Genomic DNA, 19,133 nt, shown 5'->3' on the forward strand with positions numbered 1-19,133 from the left:
TTATCAATAATTAATTAGTACAAAAATACTGTGGTTTATTTTCTGAAACATTATTATACAATGAAATATGTTTATTAAAATATAATTAAAAAATATTTAATAAATAAAAAGTGTAGACCAACAGATCAAATATTAAAATATTATGATAAAAATTATAATTAAAACAAAATATAACATTTCAATGTTATGGGAGGCTGAGGGTGCCTTAATAATGTGAATAGAACTAGTATAAGCGGGAGGCTGGTTTTTGTCATATTATACGTATGTGCTACAACAATTTTATTTCTTATAAACTATGAAGTATGAAAATTATAATTTTACCTTTCTATATTGTTTTTAATAATCTTCTAGTGACAGTGACTTAGGCCATATCTAAAACTAAAATACATCATGCAGGGTCTGGCAATCTCTTCCTACAAAATAATTGTTTTTATTGTTTTTTTTAATTTTCCTGCCAGTATCCCTAGGGCCTAGACAACATATGGAATATTGTAATATACAGTTATCAATGATCACTAATTGTTTGATTTAATTATTTACACAACACCCATAAATCTGTAATAATAAACTGTTAATGAAGTACGAAGTATCTACATAATATTATAATATACATTATACATATTACACATGATAATATTATGTATGAATATTTAATTGTGTAAGCTATAAAATGTATAATTAAAAACGTTTAATTATATATGGTTAAAAACATTGTATATATATATTATTATTATATTTGCCAAAAAAAAGAAGGTAATAATAAATTTAATATGAATATTTTCTATTATACTGGTTAAATTGGTAAAAGTAGCAACTGATGCGATCAGAGCACAACCTGTGTGACTCTTACTGAATTTTTTTAGAAACGGAATAAGTCTACCAACTTGTTCCAGACTATTTATAAAGCCGTACAGTGTTCAAATGATCCTAAATCGATAACGGTATTATTATTTCATTATTTGTTGTATTGATAAAAGGGTATATACTTGTACTTTTATCTGTGTGAGTAAATTAAATATGTTTGAACTATAATTATGGTATTTAGTAGTGATGGGTCGAACTGTTCGAATCTCGAACCGAACCGAACCGAACCCTTGATGTTCGGTTCGATTCGAAATTCGAACTCGGCACGAAAAAAATTCGAACCGAACTATCAAACATCTTTTACTGTTCGAAAATCGAACTTGAAAATATTTGTCGAACCTGACTTACTGACCACGATAGTTCAGAGACCAAATATTTGTACAATTCTTCAAAATTTATTAAAAAAAATAAAAATTGATAATCTTTTTTAGAAATAATTAGACTATTGGCGATAGAAAGTTATAAACTGTAACAGGCACCTTATGTATCATTTATAATAATAACGATAAAAAATATTGAGTTCGAGTTCGAGTTCGACTTAAAATGATTCTAGGTTCGTTTCGGTTCGGTTCGGTAGAAAATATGAAGGTTCGGTTCGGTTCGAGTTCGAAAAAATAATTTAAAGTTCGGTTCAAGTTCGGTTCGATTTAAAAAATCAGAGTTCGACCCATCACTAGTATTTAGTCTGTAGTCATTAATCATTATAAATAAAAAAAAAATACTTGAATACCCTATATATGGCCATACTTACTTTCTCAGTACCTATAATATTAGATTAAAAATAAAAAAAAATATACAATATATTTAATATATGGCTAGGTACACTACACCGCATTTTAGCTTTGAAACAATTGTTGAATTGTGACACAATAATAACTTTCTCTCGCTGCCACTGAGAATATTATAATATACATATAACATGTATATTATTATTTATTTGTATATTAATTAAACAATAACTTAATACCTAACTAATAAATATACTATATAGTCAGGATTTATATGCAATTTCACATTTTTAACAAGAGTATGTAGTCTTACGAAACTTAAAATTTCAACGATTTATTTAGCAGAGAATGCAATAAGAAACAAATTTATAGTGCATGTAAATATTTTGGAGATATTAAGACACGAAGTCATGTTTAAAGAAATTTGATATATTTTTTGTAAAAAATATCCGATACCTACTATTATACCGTAATATTGTATGTTTGTATCTATTAGACCTCAATTCTTGTTTATCGTGCATCGTCGATATCAATTTCGACCGGTTTTCTATAATATATAAATTCTTCTATCATTTGTAATTTGTAAAATAAATTTATATTTTATATATTTTGTAAGTACGCACATTAATCTGTCGTGAACAGCAGTGGCGCGGTGAGTCACTACAGCCTCCCATAAACGTTGTTTCATGTTCCGCATTAAAATAAATGCCCAAATGTGATAGCAGTTTCTAGTTTAGCAGTAGCGGATCCAGGATTTAATTTTGGGAGGGGACCCATAGTCCTAAACGCAAATTTTTAATTTTTTCAGTAATTATCAAATACATACAAATAGACAATAATTTTAAATGTGTATTTAACTTATGCCAATGGGGGGGGGGATCGAGCCCCCCTTAAATCCACCACTGTAGTTTAGTATGAGAGTTGATTGCATTATATAATAAATAGACCACCCCATTTCTCGTTAAGTTTCATTGGTTTTTAAATATGAAATAATTTTATCATGGTAATTATTATATTAGAAAAAAATTCATTATACGAATATATACTATATTTTGAATAAGACTATAACAGCATAATATTTGAGGCATAAACGTGGATTATTTTAATGTCTTTTTTTTTGTATCTGACTTGACTTAAAAGTATATAGATGTGAGATGTCTAGTGAAAACACAACGTACACTGTGCAGTGAACATTATACGTGGCAGTAGTAAAATGTAAAAAAAAAATTAGCTATAAACTAACTGCACGTGGTTCTATAGTAGTCTTACGTATATCATTTTCCACCTTATAGCGGTATATATTATATATTATATACATTATACATACAAAACGAATAACTAACAAAATATGATTGTATACCTATAATTAAATAGTTCCGTCGGTGATCGATCGCAGCATCTTTCGCACGCTTTGGGTGGGGGTAAAACCTACGACGTTTGCTTTCCGATTCGATAACCAGCTATTATATTATTCTTCCAAGGATGATATAGGTATTATTAAAATAATAGTACGCTTACAAAGCAGTGGCATATTTATGGTATTCATAGGAGAGAGGGTGGAATTTTATCTAACATCGATTATTATAAAAATAATAAACGTTTCAAATCTCATTACGGTCGTATAATTTATTATATTGAGATACGTATAAAATACTTGGGCACACATAAAAACACTGTCCGAGCGGATTATCGATCCACACTATCCCCTATATCGCAGACACTGTGTATATACGTCATAGCCGCAGGCGTTTAAGATATTATTGTTGTTTAATTGCGGTTCGTATAGCTGAAATATTTTGATGGGATACCTAACTATATTTTATACGGGTGGTCTAAATTACATCAAGTCCGTCTTCACGACTAAACGCATTTAGATCATAAATAGTAGTATTCAGTGCCAGATTAAGACATTTTGCCCTCTTTGCCCCTTTTAATCCAGATCTGTAGGCTACTAGCATGTCGTTAACCTGTATTTCATACATCGTATATTTATATATTCTTTTCTACATCGTAGTATAGGATTGATTTTTTGTATTTATTACTTTTTTTAAAAAAATTTTTATTGTAAAGCGTACAATCTGTAATTATTATTATAGTTATTGCAATAGGTATGCTTGCGGAAATACATAAGGCTTGACATAAGTACACGATAAAAGCAGCCACCCAATGGCGACACCTTATATATAGCTCGATTAGGTTAAATTAAAAAATTTACCTATATGTATTTTGTATATAATATGTTAATTAATAATTTATATTTAAATCTCTACACCACTTCATCTTTAAACGGCGAGGAGGATTACCAGAAATAGTGTCGGAATCTAGAGCAGAAATCAGTTGGTTGGAGTGGTTTGTCAATCGGGAATGGAAACGTTTGTATAGAATTTTGGCAGTTTCTCCTATTGTGTATTTATTACTAAATATTATATTAATATCTTTAGATATTCACCCTCTAAGTTTCACAGAAACAGTGAAAACTCTATCGTACATCGATTTTGGTATACAGTTATTACAATACAGATGATACGAAAGTATGATATATTTGACATATGAGGCAAGAAAAAAAAGTAAAACAAAATATTATAATATTTACAAATACAATATATTTAACAACTCCGTCAATTTTGCTTTTCTTTTAAATAGGTAGGTACATCATATCTACACAGTCTTAATCCGATGACTTACACAATATAACTTCTTATAAATTACAAAAAAAAAAAAATACTACAAAATAATTTTAAAAACAAACTTACAACTGACGCATAGTTCCATAAAGATCTTCACAAAAATAACGCGGTATCAGGCTTATTAAATAAAAAAAAAAGTAATAATAATATTAATACTAAAAAAAAAAAAAAATTACAATTTAATATAAATAGATTATTGTTAAAAATTATTAATAAATTAGATAGGCTTACAGGAACTTAATATAAAAAGATGTCAACCACAAGGAAAACAAATCTATAATAATGATAATAATACAAACACGAATAAAATACAATTTTTCACTATCAGCTCTCGTATTTTTATGCCAATATTAACGTGTTATTAAGGACAAAAAGCAAACTACATTTTTGTATTTATACGGTTTTTTTTCACAAGATAAAATCTAAGTTAAATGTTTTCGATGGGAAAATGTTAAATTAAAAAAAATAATAGCTGATTTATGATAAATTGTTACAGATCATTAAAAAGTAAAAATAAACATACGCATAAATATTATCGGAAATGTCTTAACCGTATAAAATTGAAAAATGTATTAGTGGTATTGGGATAAACAAAATATTATGATTTACGCGTAGAGGACATAATTTTATTACTATATGGACAACGGCCATAATATTTAAAAAAAAATAATGCGAACGATTCATTTACTTGTTCTAGTGTACCTAAATATATCATATGAATTAAATTAGTACATATATTATTACTTGTGATTGAAATTTTACATCGGTAGATATTGAGTATATTATATAAAAAATAGATATATATATTATTATTATATATCTATAAATACTGACTACAAATAGTTTTGTCATCGATATATTCAAACGAAAACGATAATATTATGGGCATTTGATTTGTCCACACAGTCGGTTAGTGTAATGATATTATATAAATAATATCATATAGTCATTAGTCAACGATATAATCGGGTCGAGAGAGAATGCGCCGATGAAGCGCGATTGTACGTAATAAAAATATTTTTGGTCCTTTGCAGGTTTTCGTCGACGAGAAAAACGCACACACACATAATATTATAATATAAGCTCGTCGTCGACGACACGGTGAACGAATACATATAATATAACATAGTAATAATGAGAAATAATAATAATAATAATAATAAATAATAAATAATCATAAAATGTGCGTGAAAATTTCTTCTAAATTCGATATTACTATTATACAATATGAATATACACATCTGCAATATTGTATAATATATAATAAATACCATAAAATATCATAATATATACTTATTTATTAATACTGGTTAAAGACAAAAAAAAAAAAAAAAATTACAATTATAAAACAAAGATTTGTCAGTCTAAACATTCCGTTTGCGGGCAAGATGATTTTTAAGATAACCGTACGGACATTATACAACGATTGTGCACGTCGTACGCCGACGAGCGGTCGGCGAGTCCGTCGATGATGGCGCACAGACCTCGCAATGTTCGTATAACATGATATTATATTATGCCGTTTATACGACGGAAGTCTGCAGCAACAGCAGCAGTGGTCAGTGGACGGCGACAGACATGTCGCCGTGTCGCGATGATTATATGATTTTGATGACGATGATGGTGACGATGATGATGGTGGTGGTGATGATGATGATGACGACGAGTTACGACGGTATTGTTATTGTCTATGTATACAACGTCTGTGCTTGTCGTCGTTGTTGCGCTTTGGTCGCGCGTGTACGTGTGCTTGCGGTGTGCGTGCGTGTGCTCTCTGCGTGAGTATGCAGCGTGCGGGCGTGCGGTGAGGGATGCGGCGGCGGCGGTCCACATCAACACAGCGTCTCCACCGGTTTGGACAGCGTCGACTCGTTGACGGTGGACGGCATCGCGTTGGACGTGGACGACCGAGCGTTGCCGCCGTCCGACGGGTTGTCGGTGCGCAGGCACCACATGCGCCTGACGGCCATCCACACCTGTGGCTGACAGCCGACCACTATGAATATGAGCACCCCTTGCAGCGCGTTCATCAGGTCGGTCAGGTACCAAACGTAATCCGGTCCGCCGATCACCCACGACAGCACGTCCACCACCCACGTGATTCCCATGACGATCACGAGTTTCAGACACACGCGGCCCAGCGTCGCTCTGTAACACGAAAAATAAACGTTTTATCAGTATATTATGTTGGTTTCTACATTTCTACGTGTGTATACGAATAATAACTACACGAAGGAATGAACTGCGTCTCATATTTAAATATAAATAAAAATGGCGGGGGGAGGGGGGGTCAAAATAATTTATTCTTCAAAATAGAAACCATAAAATTAAGTAAATAAGATTACCTATATGTTAAATAAATCAAAAAAAAAATCACGAATTACTAGAAATATACGATGTAAATACTGCATGAATAATCGTGTGCCGTCAAGGAGGTGACAATAATATATATTTTTTTCTGTCTACACTCGAATAGAGTTTTTCAAACGGAATGTTTGTAAATGTCTGCAGTAGAAGCAATTATTCAATTTTAATAATTTAATAGTGTTTGGACTGCAGTTGAATATATAATAATAATATACATTTATAATGTGCAACGTTGACCGTATACATATAAGCTGCAATATATGTATACATCGACGACTACATAATTTCCTCGCATAAACTATACGTATATTGAAACATTCACATGATATGCATTAAAACAATATCTAATACATATAGGTAATCGACACCCGAAGCACAACTGACGAGCGTATAAATTTAAAAAAACAACATACAAATAATAATATGGTAATGAAAAAATAAGTAAATCCTGATTTGAGTTCATATTATATATCATAATATAAGTACGTTGTAAATAAAGTTATTAGTAAATTATATACGTGACTGTTGGAAATAAAAACAGTTTCACACTGGTACACTACAGTTTAAAGATGCATTTTTTGCCAAATGAACGTTTTTAATTATTTTATTTATATATCTATTATATTAATTTAACATACAAAGAAATCGCGAGTATATATGCAGCATATAAATCGTATTCACCGGGGTTCATCGGACTTCCACACGGAATAAGGAAGTTCACAGTCCGAATAATGATTGGATGTATATTATATAGAAAATGCGCGAAAGATGGTTTATTGCGTACGTACTATAGGTTTATTGGTTTATATATATATAGTTTGTAAAATATCAAATTGAGCTCTAGACGAGAGAACGTAAAGCGTATAGTTAAACACGTTTACGCAGAAGTGTAAATCAATCGTATTCGTTTATATGGATAGGTTTATGATTGTATCTCAATAGAAATTGAGAATTTTCAGTAAACTCATTAGCCGATCACTGATTAATCGGCGGACAAATTAGGTATAGTGTATACAAAAAAAAAAAGATTTAACCTAAATATTTATTTTCATTTTAGTAAATATATTAACCGTCACAATCATTATCACTTCGATCGTTTTTTGTGTTATATGCATCATAATGCGAATAGTACATTTTGTATGTATAAACAGTTTAACTTCGAGATTGGCCGACCAGGATGTGTCTTTAACGACTTTCAGTATCTCTAATAATGACGACTGGTCTCCAACTCACGAGTGATTTCGAAAGTTTGATTTTATATCTTTGTGGCCCTTTACGCTGAACTGTAACACTTGGCTGAACTCGACGTAACATTATAAGATCTCTCTTCGTGACGCTTTTACTATACAACTCATACTATAGTACAAGCGTATACATACTATACAGTCATTTTTTTTAAATTAATTAATTATAAACATTTTATTCGTTTGCAATCTTATCGTTGTCCGTCTCGACAGCGCTAATTGTAAAAAATAACATTATTTTTTGTTCTTCTCGATTACAATATTATACATTAAAAAACGTCAAATATATATATACATCAGTTTAAATTATCCGTTCATGTATACGTTGCTGTGAGATTTTTCCCCGTCTTCCAGAAAAATTTCTTAATCGATTTTTATTCTTATTTTCCCTACACTATTATAGTTACAGTCACCGACATCCGTGACGTCGCTTAATCATGTCAAAGCAATCTCGTCATCTGATATCTTTTCATCTTGGGCAAACTTAGTCGATTTCTCTGTATATTATTTTACACAACAGAACCTAAAACAATTTAACCACCGCGATGCCACAATACCTAATGTTTATTTTTTTCCTTTTACATTTATCGAATTCCAAAGTAAATCATTTATGTAATAAAGGTATGTATATAAGTAGGTACATATTGATATAGGATTTCCATCAATCAAAGTGAGTACAAACATAAACGTCATCATCGGTGAACATCAATATACATCTGCACTCTGCAGACACCACGGGGGTCTTTTAATGAATTTTCACATTAACTCCATACACATAATAATATATATATATATATAATAATAAATAATACGGGACAACCGCAAACATATATAGAATATAAAGCATCGACCGTTTTACGGATTTCTCGATACACATTAGTACTTTATACACCCATTTCAGTACAAAGATACAAAGATACGAAATTACAATTTTAGTTTGTTAGAAAATGCTATCAATAAATTTAAACACGCGCGTCGTATATTATATACTGTTATGCAATAATGTTTATTAAATTTAACAAATTATATTAAATCACATTCCACTTTATATGATATATTAGGTATATGTCAAACCTATGATATTTTATACATTTATATATGGTTTAAATGCTGTAATCAAAAGTTTACTGTATTACGACTAACCTTGAAAAAATACTCAAGTAATTTCACGCCCTCTCATTTATTTGAACTCTGCTTTAGTAGATTGGATACAAACAAATATGTTTTGAATTGGTGTTTACGGTCTATAAGAATTACGGTTTATTTTTTACGATTCCGTTAGACAAAAGTAAATACCTATAATGTTTGTATACGACATTACGACAATAATAATTGTTATACAGCTCGAGGTTCTAAAATACTTTACAAATCCGTTTTAACGAGTTAATTTCCACAAAGTGTCTTTACATTAATTTAAGTTTCAATAATTATATATTAGCACCATAACTCTCATTCCTTAACCACCATTATAATATTAGCAAGGATAATTATTATATGTATGCGGGAACGAAAATGTAGGGCAATTTGGCAAAATTAATGTTATAACTTGTACGATATTGTATATATATTCGTTTGTACCTTTCGCTAGTAGATTTCACTACTTCGGTTCTCCATAAACCACACGTCAGCTCCCTAGCCGTGGCCGCGAACAATGTTAGATTCATCATCAACAAAATACCAATTGGTCCATAGAAATATGATAGAACTTCTGCGTCACCTGAAATTACACAAGTATGAAATTAACAATATTTCATACATTTACTTTGCCCGAAAATGGATAGATAGGTTATTTTGTAACCAAACAAACATCATGCAAAGAAATTATTATGTACAAAGTACTATACATATATACCTTGAGAATAAACCACATCGAAACACTATTAATGATTATAAATATCGTTATTATTAATGTCTCATTAACAAAACTATTGAAACTTCACCGATGTCTTATTATTAAAAACTATTGATTGTTTAATGTTTTACACTTAAATGTATTGCTTTATTTTAAAATGTACGTATATCTACAATAAGGTTTCAGTAATATTATAAGTCGTTAACTTGGTTAATTTACCTACGTACACATGTGTATAATGTATACACAGCAAAGATCCATAGTTATTACTAACGCATTATAATATTTAAATTCAAAACATTTTTCTTTTTAAATATTTTAAAGTTGTTTTATTATAGGACAGTATAAAAATACCTTGATGTAAATTTAAAAATACAATTATTATTATTGATTTTATTGGTAAAAGTTTTTTAATAATATAAATATCAATGTCTTTATGTTAATTTTTATATTACCTATTGATAATTATAAAATTCATACTACTGGATAAAAATATAAATACACTATAAAAAAATGCCATGAAATAAGTTGAAACAATTTTTGGTATTATTTGATTCAATATATAATCTGTAATGGTATTACAGGATATATAATAAAGGTGACAAATAGAAATATTTAAACTTAAAATTGTGTCATTGAAAATTTTAGTACATCTACTTACCATAGAACCAGCAACGATGTTCGCCAAATTTAGGTCTGATCAGTGACATGTATTGATCTGGTGGAATACGGTCCAATACAGCGGCTAGCGTAGCGATCACCAAGGGTACACCCCACGCGTACAACTGGTATAGTCTAAGTCTACACGCCTCTTGGCCTTTATCCAAGTTGGCGGGTCTCAAGTCCCTGGAAAACGCCACGAACACATTATATTACACATCAAGAAAAATGATAGACACCTATAATAGTTTGTCTTACGCTCGTTTCATAAAAAAATGATACGCTTGACGTATTGCATACTACGAGTACAAAAACGTATACGCTTGAAACGTATTTCCGTCAAAATATATACGCTATACATTTATGTATATGTATGTGTTTTATATCTTCAATATAGGCGCACAAAAAAAAAATTATAAGGACTTCTAACTTAAAAGTATACGACAAAAAAACTTGCAGAAACATATTATATATTTTAAACTAAATTTAATTTAATTAAATCCCCTTTTATAAAACGTTCATATTTTTCTGTATAAAAGAGATATTAGAAAACTGCAGGTAATATGTATAGAAGATTGTATTAGTATTTTTATGACAATTCATATAAATAACTAAATTAATATTGACACGAGAAACTATATAGAAGAGTACATTTTAATAAATAAAGAATAAAAAAAAATACCTATATAATATAATCATCAAATATATGGGCATGCGAAAAAAATAATTAAGTATTACAATATATAGGTACACGGATTTCTCAATTGGTTGTATTATGCAGACATAAGATTTTTAAAATTGATTGACTGAACACTGAAATATTTTAGTTTTTTTTTTCAGTAATAATATTATAGGACATATGTATATGTATAACATAGTAGAGACATTTGTCTATTAGTTTATTATCAAGTATAACTATAACATGTATAATAAAGAATAAATTGAAATTCGTTTCGTGTAGAATACCTACACATATTACTTTTTGAAAAACCATTTGTGTAATTAATTTTATTACGTAAGAATTTAAATTTAAATTACCCTTTACTCGGGTAAAAGCAAAAAAACATAAAATTTAATTAAATACAATATTTACAACCAACTAATAATAATACTAGTTAAATAATTTAATATTTAAACTGGTTTTACATTTATCAATAAGAGATCCGTTTTAAATTTAATTTATTCGCTTAGATGTTGCATAACTGCATAAAGTAATAGATAATTGAAAAAATATCATAATTATAATAATTAGTTAACACTTATCTGATCAAAATAAAGTAGGTAATCGGACTAGTTTCGAAATGACAGCGGTCAGGGATTGTATAATATTATTAGTTTTATTAATCGGTGTTAATATTTCATAGGTGTAAATTATTAAATACATACAGAGATTACAAGTATTCAATTAAATTATCAAATTATTCAAATACTTAATAATAAAACGAGTGCAATTTTAATGTTAAAAGCATCGATAATATTTATGTTATTACGCTAGATCGTTGTAATTTATGTACCGCAAGCGGTTTAATTGTATCAAAGTGGTATTCGTTAGTAATTTAGTATACATTTTTTTTTTAATAAACAACCATGCATTTACTCAACACTATTTGGCCTTGTTTTTTTTTAAATTTAATTTTTAATATTTTAGATTTAGCCATTTAGTTATAACTTATGTAGGTACCAGAGGTATACCTACATAATATATGACAAATAAATGTGGCGTGGTAAGTCTCCGGAGAATACCTAAATGATTTTAAAAAGAGTACTACAATTACATATCAATATTTTTCATACCGCCGATATTTTAGATAATTTCCCTTCAATTGTAACAATTATAATCACTACGGTAAATGATAATAGTGCATATAACAATATAAAATCGATGATTTGAGGGTACAACTCAAAACGTTGCGAGAGGAAATTGAATAGTGGTAGGTATATACTATATACAACTATAAACACGTATATGTATACGAGTGGATCGTGGGAATAACATATACAGTGGAAATACACTTTCGTAACTCGATATTACTGTTTATTGTCTCGGGATATGTAAGCCTATTCAATTATAATATATATATACCGAGGTGCGTTTTATTTATCCTTTTTATTCTACAACGATACAGGTAGACAACGGGTAATGTAAAATACGAGGTCCGCACATATATCCTCGGGATACTATTGTATACGTGTATAATATATATGACATAAATTATCACGCCCAGAAATGATGGTGAAATTAGTGGTACTCGTTCTTGTCGGTAAAACAACACTTATCATCTTCCTTTTCGATTTAAACTTTTGAATTATTTTTTACCGTCCTATTAATGTGATTATACCGTGAAATGACTCCTTATCTCATTTAACGTAGAAATGCACTCACACACGCACAATAATAATAATAATATGATGGTTTGTAATATTATATTCATTTAGACTCACCTAAACGTCCACCATATATTGAAACACATCGTGTTGAGCCAGAAAAACGCCGCCAGAAAGACAAAATGCATTACAATGGCTGAAACAAAAATATAAAAATTAGTTATACTGAGTTAAATATTTTAATAAGATGGAACACCGATTAATATATATATATATATATTTATACTAATGGAAATTAAAATAATAATTTAGAGTAAGTGTATGGGGTTATATAGTTGGTATTGATATAGTTATATCTAAAAATTATTTCTGTTAATGGGTTTTTAACAAATTGTATAATAGGTAGGTATACTATGTAAATAATAAAGACTACATAGAATAAAGGATGACATACAAGAGAACATTGTAAATTAGTTTTTTTTCTTACAATAATTTAAGTGATGTGAATTATCCCTTTTTACACTTATATTGTTGATTTTAAGAAATTTTTTACACCGAAGTAAATTGCAGATTTATGGTGAATATTAAAAAAAAGTTTGTATTTTAACTCGTTAATAATTTTATGTTATAAATATTTATATATATGTATCCTAAAAGAGTATTAATTGAACCACTTTGAGTAAAAATACACAGTAGAATATAACATCAAATTTAGAGTTAATTACAAGTGATCGTTCTATACTGTTGCTGCAGATATCGTCCATGATCGCATGTATTATAAAATATATATCACCCGCATTATCACTTTATAGTTGCAGATTGTTATTAGATATTGACAATATTATATTTTACCACAGAAACATGAAACCAAGACAACATATTATTATAAGAATTATACTATCTTCTTGTTTTTCATCATTGCCGTTACGAGAAATAAAAGTTGGCACCCGCAATTAAAAATTGAATTAATTTGTTCATAATATATATTACGTAATCAGTTATTGTCATTATATTAGTAATTAATAAAGCTGCTACCTATATATAACAATATAATAATTAATCTGCGTCAGATAAATATTATTGTACACACTTTAGAACTCGCTGTAATTTATATATAAATCATATGAAAATTAGTTTTCTATCGGTGTTAAGAAAGCTATATAGTTATATTTAATCAAGAATAGAACTCGTCGAGGATAATAAATTATTTAATCGATCATTTGTTTTATACTACCGACACCGTGATAATATGAACATACCTACATCATAATATACATGCATTGGTATAGTTGTATATATTACCCGGTGGAATGCAGTATCCGTTATGCATGGTCGATCATAATAGTATACGAAATAGACAAACTTAAGAAAGACCACGGAAAAGGCAATATTATAATAGTGTGTAGCGTTCAAACTTTTTATAGATACATAAGAATAAAACAGTATTTTTATTGTCTTTAAATCTGTGCTAATTGATGAAAGTAGGTTTTCTGTTTTCATACGTAGGATTCTCCAGGGGAAAAGCCGGAAGCTAGACAGTTGTCTATGCAGGATGCAGGTATATCTTATAGATACGCATTGCTGCAATATGAAACTCGGTCAACTATAGTTGAAAAACAATAACCGTTGTCACGATAATTCATCATTTTTACTTTTTGCAAAAGAGGTGCGAACAAAACAATTGAAGTTACTATACTGCGCATAAAATATGTATCCATACGATTGTTTCGTATGAATTTCTATAGGGAAATATTATTATAGAATAAATATATACGCAAGTTCTGTCACATGATGCATAAACGCTCTATAAAAATGTAACTCTTAATGAATAGTCAAGTAGAACGACACTAAGGCTCATTTGCGAATATATTAACAAGTTCTATTTAAAAAAATTCAAGGGCGGACTCATTATTTATGAAATTTTCCTTGAATTTATGTACGTAACATGTAAGTAGACACCTATATTAATTTACAACATCACTTATAGGACATGTGTATTACGTACAATAATTTAAACTTAATTTTAAACAAACTATTTACTATGAAAATACTTAAAAAAAATTGAAAAAAACAAATGCGTAACAAATGATATTAAAAACAAGAATAATATTTAATTTTAAATCTGTTGTTTTATTAAAACTAATGCAAATGTTTTGTTTTACATAATATTCTCCAATTTTCACTTTATTTGATATTATATACATATTTAAATATACAAATACACAACACAAACTACGGCGAAAGTTAATTTAGACATGTCATGATGAAAAAACCAACGTTCTTAAATTTTATTTAAACTTTAATTTATAATTTTATCTATCACACGCGGTCTTCCACAGAATACCGATGAAAAGAAAAACGAGTAAAAATAATTTAAATAATCTGTTTTTTTAAATTCTAATCATTTTTTAGCTGGGGGCCGTACTTAGTACACATCACAATATTTACATATTAAGAACTGGTTTTAGCGTACACACGAATGTTATATCATAATATCTAAATAATAATTTTCGAATGAAATTTAGGCACTTATGCAGTCTCTAAAATTAGAAGAAAGATAAGAATATAATATAATAGCCAATAAACAAAAAATGAGTCATGAAAGTCTTATACTAATAAATATAATACATAATATTAAAAGTATTGAAATAAAACCGTTTAAAAAGAAAAAGAATAGCCGATGATTAAAATGTAAGTAATAGATATTATACCTAAGTCATGTATTGCAAGGAAAGTGGTATATAATTAATTCCGATCCGTTATGCACGTCGTAGCCTCGTAAAGGTACCTATGTCTGCGATTTTTACTGCGATAAAAAAAAACTGGCTTCATTAACGAAAACGTGCAAGTGTTGGAAACAATAGTGTACGCATATAATTATAAAAAAAATAAGACTGATAATAATATAGTGGTAGTGTTATACTATATAGGTACAATGCGACTGTTTGGATATTAAACGCCACGCACAACGCGACTTGCATACATATATAGGTACTTGCATAGTTATATGTAAACATCATATAACTAAAGAAAATAATATTATGTTTGGAAGAATTCAATACGGTCAGAACAACATCAAATCATATCATTTATTTGCTTACAAAAGAAATATGTGTGGATAGATATCTGCAGTATCTACAGTTTTTAAATATTAAAATACTCCGCCAGTAGCCTAACATATTTGTATCATTCTATACATTTTAACTCTGCTTCTATTTTTACAGCCAAGTAGAGAAATTCACCGACAAGGAAAAAATATCATTGATAATAATTAACTAAAATTAAGTTTGTTTATTGCCTACCATGACGAGTATTTCTGTGCATTTCTAAAAGTATAATACAAATAAGTATGACAAACATAGTCCATATAGAGATATCATACGCATGAGATTAAATAAAAAAAACAATATTTTAATAAATTGGCTATGGTAAGGATAAGGTAAAAATAAGTCAAGCTTAAGCTAAGGGTTATAATTTTTAATTTAGATTTCCAACTTAAGATTTATAAGAGGAGGAATGCACTTAATAACTATTCTGATTAATGTTTCGATCTTTCAGCCCTGTATTTTCTAAAAAGTGACATTCAATGTATATTTTATAAAGATATATAATTATTTTTATTTTATGTCATCATATCATAATATTATTATAACAAACTATACGATTCGTCGCCTACACCACTGTAGATTACCGCCTACTAAGTGTAGTTATGACAATGATTGAATGATAGAAACATTTTGTTTTTAACGTCTTGATATAATTTGCGTTGGAGAATAGAGATTCACAAAACATTTAAGATCGTACGGTTATCTAAAAAAACATCATCTTTGTTTTATCTATATTATGCGTATTTAATATATTGTATACAGTATACACTATACATACGATATATCTAGTATCTAGTATCTACTATCTAGCTCTTTGGTCTGTCTAATTGAATGATTTATTTTTATACTTTAACATATAATAGAGACCTTATTGGTTTTGAAGAAAGAACATCTTATCGGGAAGATACATCGAATTTTCATATAACTTTCGAAAGAGACGTGCTGTGAATAATATATATAATATACATTTTACAATATGGTATATTATATAGAGTTTAGATACAAGTTGGTACTTGGTTATACATTTATATTTTATAATAATACAATTCCACTAGTTTTCTTATAAGGGTTCATATTGTGTAGTATTTATTACAAAGAATTTATTTTCTGGTATTATTTGTATAACGGTTATTTATCTACTATTTATTGTTAAAATTATAATATAGCTGCAAAATACGAATTTTTCACGCCACCATAGCAATTTAAGAAGGTCTCTCAAACACAAAATACGGTCGTATATATTGTCAATTTATAACGGTATGTTCGGCGCAATCAAGAATATCCATCCCCTAATAATATTCACGCAAACGTGTTTCGGTTCAATACTTCGATTGGATTTCATTTATATTTACATGCACTGGCCTTAACTACTCACATAATAAGATGCATGTGTGTGGGCACAAATCCGAATTACCCCCCATTGTGGGATAACCAAGGATAACCGTGGGCTTTAACGTACTGTTAACGGGGGCTTCTGTGTGATGGAGGATAATAATATTGAAAACGTACAATTTATATATAATTCCAAAAAGGTGCTAGCTCACAAAAGTAGCGTTTCGAATTGATCGCATTGCATAACAATATAATTTCCAATGGCCATTATAGCTGGTTATAAATGTTATAATATATTATATTAGTAGGTACCTATACGCCCTGTTACCAATGTAAAGCAAAAGATAAATCGAGAAAAATATATTATTTATCAAATATGCGCCTAAAAAACCCTTTTAACGAAGTACCATAATTATTATTCGAGATATATTTTACATACTTACATAATTTAGCACAATATGTTAACAACTTCAAATACATGATACTTAATCTAAGAAATACTATAGATGTATTACAATGGTAGGATACAAACATATTAAATTAATATTATGCTGGTCGACTGATAGAAAAAAACAATATGTTTCTGAGAAGCGATAGATAGGTACTAAGAAATTCTATATTATGCAGACTCCCGTTAAGTGCGAACATTTTTAAAGTCAACTGTACGACAGTAGAAAAGTACGAAATATTTTGGTATAACAATGATTGAGTGGGACAAAAGAAAAATGACGTATTATATTAAATGTGCATTTACAGTAATCTAAAAGCATTATTATCAATAGAAAACTGCAATTCAAGTGAAACTGTAAAATATACGATAACACGATAATCCTCAGTGGTTTTAACAATATTACTTAGATAAGTCGAGTATTGTAATGAGAAAAATAAAATGTTGACATTTTCGGTGTAACACTCCGTACGGTTGTAATCCGACACCTCTTTAAATTATTAAGAATATATCGCGCAGTGGTTAGATTTGGTTTTTTGATGTATAAGTATTAAGCCGAGGTTTTCGGCTTAAAATATTACACTCGTGATGAATTGCATCTCTCGACATCATAATATCACGTGGAAGAGGAAAAATAAATCCGTTTGTTATATTATTTTTATTATTATTCCCACAATCCCACGCATGAGTCCAAATGCATTAAACAAATGATGACACAGTCCACAGAGTTGACTAATGATATACGCATTTATTCTTCAAAAAACTAGAAAACTCTCGGTCGACTTTTTAATTCCTCGCAGTATTACGTCTTATATCAAACGCGCAATAGTGAACCGACCGGTACACGGCAATATGTCATCGGATATCGTCGTCATCGCCTGCTGCAACAATTCACTAACATTCCGTCGTATTCATGTCGTTCTCTACGTCTCCATAATAATACCTTTCCTAGTTTCAAGATTTTTTTACTTTTTCAAACTCGCGACCTATACCGTACAGCCTATACTCACGATATCCGGTATCTAATAATTTTAGAAAAACGTCTTCTGTATATTATAATATATACTCTGCAATGTAGACACACACACAAACACTTATTAGTTATTTTATTGTTATACAAAATAATTCATCAAGCATGTTCACTACTATTTTTTCGATAAACAATAAATTTATTCCAATTAAGATACTTGAAATTTTTAAATAAATTTAAATTTTCAAATTTTTGAGATTTTTTGTATTATTGAAATAGTATCCTGTAGAGATACAAACTTTTGTTATTCAAATGAGAACACGCTTTTTACATATTACATGTAAAGCAATAGACAATTTTAATTTTTTTTAAAGTTGACGGATCTAATTCAAATTTTGAACGAATAATTTTTCGTTTGCTATAAGGTTTATTCTAATAATAATAGTCATTAAAAATAGTTCTACAAATTATAAATATTGATAGATTAACATGTCATAAATTAACATTTTAAAATAACTATAGTTCTCATCTTCTAAACACATTGATATT

General features: G+C 29.0%; 1 protein-coding gene across 1 annotated transcript in view; it reads right to left on the reverse strand.

Moving 5' to 3' along the window:
* Positions 1-4,172: 4,172 nt before the first annotated feature.
* LOC132928869 (probable G-protein coupled receptor Mth-like 1) overlaps positions 4,173-19,133 on the reverse strand; it is a 35,870-nt gene continuing 20,909 nt past the window's right edge. Inside the window, 4 exon segments of the mRNA XM_060993799.1 lie at positions 4,173-6,427; positions 9,469-9,607; positions 10,404-10,588; positions 12,845-12,923. Of these exon segments, the coding sequence (XP_060849782.1) occupies positions 6,112-6,427; positions 9,469-9,607; positions 10,404-10,588; positions 12,845-12,923 (719 nt within the window). The 3' untranslated portion in view covers positions 4,173-6,111.

This window comes from Rhopalosiphum padi, chromosome 4 (genome assembly GCF_020882245.1).
Source record: "Rhopalosiphum padi isolate XX-2018 chromosome 4, ASM2088224v1, whole genome shotgun sequence".
Taxonomy (NCBI): domain Eukaryota; kingdom Metazoa; phylum Arthropoda; class Insecta; order Hemiptera; family Aphididae; genus Rhopalosiphum; species Rhopalosiphum padi.